General features: G+C 50.3%; 1 gene segment (V, D, J or C); it reads right to left on the bottom strand.

The window, feature by feature from the left end:
• Nucleotides 1-538: 538 nt before the first annotated feature.
• On the bottom strand, nucleotides 539-6,872 carry LOC134810584 (T cell receptor beta constant 1-like; the record flags this gene model as incomplete). The annotated part of the segment is given in 6 exon segments: nucleotides 539-786; nucleotides 1,109-1,215; nucleotides 1,368-1,385; nucleotides 1,827-2,213; nucleotides 5,619-5,641; nucleotides 6,835-6,872. Coding segments are annotated over 6 exon segments (594 nt in total), but the record flags the coding sequence as incomplete, so codon positions are not given.
• Nucleotides 6,873-7,531: the final 659 nt, after the last annotated feature.

Here is a 7,531-nt window from a genome sequence, read left to right as displayed (position 1 = left end):
TAGAGAGAGATTTATAAACAGATGGGTAACTTAAACCGGAAGACACATCTTCCATTGAAAATAAGTTTGCAAGTCAGAGCCTCTCTTCTTCGGAGCTGGGAAATCAACTTGGTGAACCAATGAAGATGAATGGAGTGCTCAATAAGAAAGCTGCAAGGAAGGTGGGTGATGCTTATGGAATCCAGCTTTGTTAGTCACGGGGACATGGCCAGCTGGAGGGTGAACACACCTGTATAGGTTGGCTCTTCCTCTGAGCACGTCTTTCCTGGGCAGAACAGTATAGTTGGATATAGAATATTCCTATACTCAACATCTGTGTCTTCCTAGACTGTTCTAGAAGTAACCTCTTCAGCTCCCATCACTGCCTTTCACGCTGAATTAACCTCTGCTATTGATCTCAAGGTGGGCCCCTCATCCCTCTTACGTGAAGAGTCTGCATTTTCCTTGAATACCTCTTGTTTCTATCCTGACTGAATGGGGAGAGTCACAGGGAGTTCAGAGACAGCCAAGGAGCTATCCAGACATTCACAAGTCAGAGTCAGGCCAGACCAGAACATTTTTATTGGTTTAGTCACTTAGGCATGCTAAGGTCCCCCTGGGTTAGGGAGATTTCAGCCGTGAGTGTGCAGGTGTGCATGCACATAGGGGGATATCTATTGGGATGCAGACAGGTGAGAGCAGCTCTTCAGAAGCGCTGGCAAAAGAAGAATGTGTATTGAAACCATGACGGGTTAGAAGCTCCTAACTCCACTTCCAGGGCTGCCTTCAGAAATCCTTTCTCTTGACCTGCAGAAGAGAAAGTTTTGGGGGTTATTAAGAGCCAGGAGTTGTGAGGATTGAGAGAAAGTAGTAGGGCCCATTGACCACACAAATAGTAAGGCTCATCACAACATCCGTTGGGTTTTCTGGTGACTCCAGCTTCTCCTTCCCAGCATGACCCTTCCACTGTGATCCTACAGAGGTGCAAGTTATCTTCTGAGGCACCTGAATGAAATCTCTTCCCTCCCTACTGCCCAGCTCCAATCCTGGCAGGGACTCTATACTTCTGGGTGCTTGGTGTCAGTGTGTCACCTCCAGCCTGCTGGCCCCATCCTGCCCTCCTGCTTACCATGGCCATCAACACAAGGGCGCTGACCAGCACAGCATACAGGGTGGCCTTCCCTAGCAGGATCTCATAGAGGATGGTGGCAGACAGGACCCCTTGCTGGTAGGACACTGTTGGCACGGAGGAAGGACAGGTGGGTACCTGTGCACAGGTAGCTCTGGTCTCTCCCACCCTCCACCCTCCAGTGTCTGTGAGTTCTTCATGCCTTGGTTCTAGGTCAAGAACCATGAGAGAGGGAGAGGAAAAGGAAGGGCTTACTTACCCGAGGTAAAGCCACAGTCTGAAAGAAAGCAGGGAGAGGAAAATAAATGAGAGACCTTATTTTCATAGGCAATTAAAAGTAAAGTCAGATTTGCAGTTGGCACAGACTCCCAGGCCCAGACCAGCTTCCTCTGACAGCCCAGCACCTCCTTTCCTCTGCCATGCAGATGTCAGCCACATTGTCCTTGCAATCCATGGCATGTGGCAGCACTGAGGGGGCTTGGGGGCACCACCCAGATGAGAGTTACACAGGCCACATAGAAAGGGGACCCAGCTGCTTGGCTCTGTTGGGCTGAGAATCTGGGAGAAGAATGAACCACAGGTGCCCAATTCTCCTTCATGGTGTGCGCTGGTTCCTTTCTTTTTGGATCTAGTCTTGTCTGCTACCTGGATCTTTCCATTTTCCCTGGTAGCTTGTCTCACCTAATCTCCTCCAGGCATCTCCCCAGGCCCTACTCACCTGCTCTACCCCAGGCCTCGGCGCTGACGATCTGGGTGACGGGTTTGGCCCTATCCTGGGTCCACTCGTCATTCTCCGAGAGCCCGTAGAACTGGACTTGACAGCGGAAGTGGTTGCGGGGGTTCTGCCAGAAGGTGGCCGAGACCCTCAGGCGGCTGCTCAGGCAGTATCTGGAGTCATTGAGGGCGGGCTGCTCCTTGAGGGGCTGCGGGTCCGTGCTGACCCCACTGTGCACCTCCTTCCCGTTCACCCACCAGCTCAGCTCCACGTGGTCGGGGTAGAAGCCTGTGGCCAGGCACACCAGTGTGGCTTTTTGGGTGTGGGAGATCTCTGCTTCTGATGGCTCAAACACAGCGACCTCGGGTGGGAACACCTTGTTCAGGTCCTCTGGAAAGGGAAGAGGGGTTGGAGCCAGGGTTGCTCTGAGAGCTGTCTGGTTCTGGTAGGGGCTCTGTGTGTGTGAGAGAGAGCCCTGGGAATGGGCCATAATGAAGCACAACTATGTCATTCTAGGCCCTCATTGTTTTAGGGTCACCATCCTAGTGTCTGTTGCTCTCTCTCCACTTTGCCCCTTCTTTCTATGCTGTCCCATGGATGCACATTGCCTACTGTCTCCCCAGCTTCCTATGGTCACATTATATCCTGATTGTCTTGGCTGTTTTTACTGAGGCTTGTCTGATCATCTATCCAAATAATTTATCTGTGTATCTTTATTTTTCAAAGCCTTGCTTGGTGCATGGCTATGTAATCCTGAAACTCGAGGTAGGAAACTCTCATTAGTGGTATAATTACAATAACTAAATTGACTTTTTCTAATGATAATTTTCCTTTTTTAAATCAAGATGTATATATTTGTTTCGTGGGGTAGGGACACATATTAGAATTAGCTTTTCTTTTCTAGAAAAGACACTTTTCCATTACATCTGAGTCCCCCACCTGCCCAGCACCTTTTTAAAAAATTTTATTTTCTTGCATGTAACCCTCTTTAAAGAGCCAAACCTGGTCAATATCTGATGGGATGGCCCACATTTCCTCCTCCCCTGGGGCAGGAGGGTGTGGTAGCTTGTCTAGGATGGCTGAAATCCCATGGAAGCTGATGGTCATGGGATTAACCCTTTCTTCTCTCAGAGTGTCCAGCAACCCTGCCTGGCCAGGATTGGAATCCGTCCACAGTTAAGCTTTGCATTCTCAAAAGTAGTACAAGCTAGACCACTGAGTATGAATGAACCACAAAGTCCAAGGGCCATTTCAGTAGAAAGCTCACACTGCAGAGCTCTGGACCCTTTCACATGCTTGAGAGAGGAGAGAAAGAATTTCTGGGATTATTGGAAGGAATGATTTCATCTGAAGACACATGAGGAGTGGAAGAAACCACAATTTACCGTGCCTTTTGCTTGGCTTTGTTCCAACCATGAGAGTGAGCTTTTGGTGCAGAAATGTGGCAAGTCTAGATATGGGTTCTTTATCCAAATTTGGGAAATGTTTTTGATGGGAAAATTGAGATGCAGGTTTGGAAAAAGGCAAACCCTGTGACCTAGTGATCATAAACAACAGGAATGAAAAGGATTGTTACCACAAGTTGAGTCCTTTACAAAGGATTTTCATATAAGTTAGTCTCTTCTGTTTCTATGTCTTAGAGAGGAGGCAGCTTAAGTTGCTTTTCAAATTGCACACCTCCCCCACCACAGCCCCTTGAACCCAGGCCTTTGAATCTGGTGAATTGTACTTTCTACTCAACGTCTTGGTGTGTGTCCCCACCTACGCTAATGTCTGCCCAAGCCCCTAAACTTTGGTAGACCCTATGAGTCCCATTCCTCCACCCTTGTCTATGTCTCCATCCTAGACCTCATCCCATCCCAACCCCGCTCCACCGCCTGTCTGCTTCCTCCCCAGCATGGGGAAGGTTGTACTAGGGCTTCCTGGTGGGGCCTTTACCCTATTATTCTAGCATAGATTCTGAGGCTTAAGAGAATGGAGTCTTGGCCGGGTGCGGTGGCTCACATTTGTAATCCCAGCACTTTGGGAGGCCGAGGCAGGCGGATCACGAGGTCAGGAGTTTGAGAACAGCCTGGCTAACACAGTGAAACCCTATCTCTACTAAAAATGCAAAAAGTAGTTGGGTGTGGTGGCAGTCACCTGTAATCCCAGCTACTCGGGAGGCCAAGGGAGGAGAATCGCTCAAACCCAGGAGGCGGAGGTTGCAGTGAGCCGAGATCGTGCCACTGCACTCCAGCCTGGGCGACAGAGCTAGACACCATCTCAGAAAAAAAGAAAATAGAGTCTCCTACCCATTTTGTCTTCTTTATACCTTATCTGTTGCTAAGATAATGTCAGTTTCCAGTTGTAACACTCTCTTCAGACCTATCTCCCAAACACCTGCCAAACACAGGCACCTCAGAGACTCCCTGCAGCTCGCCCAATGCTGTGACAGGGACGTCTGCCCTCAGGCCTCAAGAGCAGCCCTGAAACCACCCGTCTCCCCAACCTGGTCATGCCTGGCTCATGAACCTTCAAACTACCTCAGGAAGACATTGATGCATCTTCTAAGACTGGTAGAGAAAGAAAGAAGGAGGGAGATAAAGACATGAGCAGAGTTCTGTGCTGGAGGCTGGCAGTGGGGAGAATATTAACATAGAAGACAGAGCTAGTCACCAAAAGGAGTCAACAATGCAGAAGTGGAGTTAGAATGGGAAGGAAAAAATGGAGAAGATGCAATTTAAAAAAGGGAAAGTAAAACAATACATCCACTAAGAAAGTAGAGATGAGAAGAGTCCCAGAAAACAATGAAAAGAAGAGCGAAGAAACACACAGCCCTGAAGACTAAGCAAGGAGCTCTACAGCTGAGGAACTGCAGGCAACACAGCAGAGCAACAAGCTGGAAGAGCTCCAGGGAAGGGAGGAGAGGGCACAGTGCTCCAGGTAAGAAGGGGTGACCCTGACCTCCGTTCTTACACCCAATTCCCTTCCCAGCAACTGATCATTGCAGTCAAACCCAGGCACCCCCGAGTCAAGAGTGGAGCCCCCATACCTGTCACAGTGAGCCTGGTCCCGTTCCCAAAGTGGAGGGGCGAATTTTAGGAGCACAGCTGCAGAGGCTTAGATAAAACCCACCCGGCGATCTCCAGTCAGAGGGCAAGTCTTAGCTCCCTGACAGCAGGATGGCTGCCTTTCTCTGCCTGGATTCATGGCTCTGGACCAAGGGATTCTGTTAGGAAAAAGGCCTAAGCATACTGTGCAGCATAAGGTGCCAGAGGAAGAGGCTTAGGAGAGGCAGAGCCATGCACATAAGAGGGAGGATGAGCCAAGAAGGGAGTGAGGAGGCAGATTATGGACTGAAGACTTAGAGAAGAGAAATAGAGGAGTCAACCAAGACACACCAAAGGGAACGCAGGCACAGGCACAGCTCTTACCCCATGGGGTAAGAGATTTTACTCAATCTTCCTCACCAGCACCGGGAGGAGAAGCAGAGAACTCTGCCTTCAAGGGACAATGGCCATACCACCCTGATTCTGCAACTTACCTAGGATGCAGAGTCGAGTCCCAACACCAAAATGCTGGGGCTGATTGCTACACAGTACATCATGAGTGTGGCAAACCCCAGAGGAGCTGGTGTGGGCCCTTCCTTCCAGAAGCTGCTTACACACAGAACTCTTGGGGCCCCACCACACACTCCACTGACCCACATTTTATGAGCTTTTCTTGGCTGTGTTCTCAGTTTCTGCCCTCCTGCAAGGGGTCCTCCTGGAACTCCGACCTTATGATACACTATCCCGAAAGAAGTCTTTTACATACCCAAGACAGAGAGCTGGGTTCCGCTGCCAAAAAACAGTTTTTCATTAGTTGCACAACATTAAAGACTGGAAGGAAAACCGCCACCTGCTGCCTTCCACTCCTGCCTCCCCAAGTCCACCTGCCAGGTCCTCTCCTGTTCCTTAGTAGAATTTTAACCCTGGTGGGTAGAGGGGTAGACAATGGTACAACCCAAAATGCGGTGGTCAGCAGACCAATTAGGCCCCGTGTGATCCCCCAAGTTCCCTCTTCTGTGACCTTCTCCTTTCTGTGTGAGGGAGAGAAACGGTAGGACCGTGGTGGTAAGGTCAGAGGCTCTTTTATCTGTCATGGCCGTAACCGGCACCCTTCAAGGAGACAGGAGATGTTCAAGGTGACCCCTTCCAAGCTGAGTCTACCCATCTCTCAGTAGGGGAACCTAACTTGGCACAGGCAGTCTACAAAATAGTGGAGAGGAGAGGGAGGCTATCCCCTCCTCATCTGCCTCATAGGCCTTCCTGACAAAAATACACTTTCACCTAAGCACTAGAGACAAAGGCTCCGTCTGGATTCCAGTCCCTTTTTGCAAGTTCCCAGCTGTCCAGCCTTGACTTACTCACCTACAACAGTGAGCCAACTTCCCTCTCCAAAATATATGGTGTTTCCAGAGCACAGCCTCCCAGGGCCACTTCAAAACCCCCCAGTCTCTGCTGAGCACAGCTGGGATTCAGGCAGAGGTTGGGAGTTCATGGGAACTCTTCCCTCACAGGGACAGCAGCTCTGCTTCCAGTACTCTGTGTTCCCTTCCAGAGCTTGCCCAAGACTCGGGCAGGTGACAAAAAGAGACACAGAGTGGCCTCCTATAAAATCCAGCACAGGAATATACGAAGAATCTACAGAGAACCTCTGTCAGTGAAGCAGATAGATGGAGAGGTGTCGTGGCTCATTCATTACCCACCGGCCTTTCTCTGGGCTCTCCTATCTCAGGGAACTATGAGGAGAGGCCCCCTCCCCTTCCCTCTTCTGCCCCATCACCCTGGGCTCAGCTGTGACTCTGCTCAGAGCCTCTGGGAAGCCTGGGTGGATTCGCCCTCACAGGGAGCCTCCCCTGAACTCAATCCCGGGACATGACATGATGTCTCCCTGTCTGGCTCCAGGAGCTGGGATCTCTGTTCTCTTTGACATTTCCCAGGACAGAGTCCTCCCTCATCGCACCCCTCCTAGAGACCCCCAGCCTTACCTACAACCGTTAACCTGGTCCCCGAACCGAAGGTGTAGTCATAGTTAGCACATAAGAATATAGCCACTCTAAAAGGGACACTGTGGACCCACTTTTCCCTGTGACGGATCTGCAAAAGAACCTGAAAAATGTCTTACCTACAACTGTGAGTCTGGTGCCTTGTCCAAAGAAAGCTTCAGTGTTCACACAGTGACAGGGGTCAAGGTGAAAATCACATTGAAGGCATAGAGAGGGGAGAGGGCCCTGGCTAGGATGGAGGACAGTGAGCTAAGAAATCTCCTCCTGTGCTTTATGGGTATTACACAGAAGAACACTTTGACTTTTGCTTTTTAGGACCATGGAGAATGACAGAGTCCATCCACAGGGTCCTAGGTACCTTTTTCAAAGGATGCCCCATTCAGATGCTCCCTCTGTGAGGGTCCATCGAAAGGGAAAGTGCGTGGCCTGCAGAGGATGGCAGGGGCCCAGAACCTGTGACTCCATCTATAGATACCCCTGACTTCTTCCCGAGTCCTCTGGAGAGCTGGTCACCTCCGATGAACCTTCCACCTGACTTTGTCTCCATTTTTGGGGATTGGGACCCTCCCTGAGTCCTCCACTTGTGAGGTTCCTGAGGCAGTCTTCTTATGTCTGACCTCTCTCTGCCTGGGAAGCTTTAGTTCTCATCTGGGCCTGTCCTTGTCCACAGTCTTGGTCT

The sequence above is a fragment of the Pan troglodytes genome, chromosome 6 (assembly GCF_028858775.2).
Source record: "Pan troglodytes isolate AG18354 chromosome 6, NHGRI_mPanTro3-v2.0_pri, whole genome shotgun sequence".
NCBI classification, from domain to species: domain Eukaryota; kingdom Metazoa; phylum Chordata; class Mammalia; order Primates; family Hominidae; genus Pan; species Pan troglodytes.
This window is presented reverse-complemented; position numbering and strand designations above follow the sequence as displayed.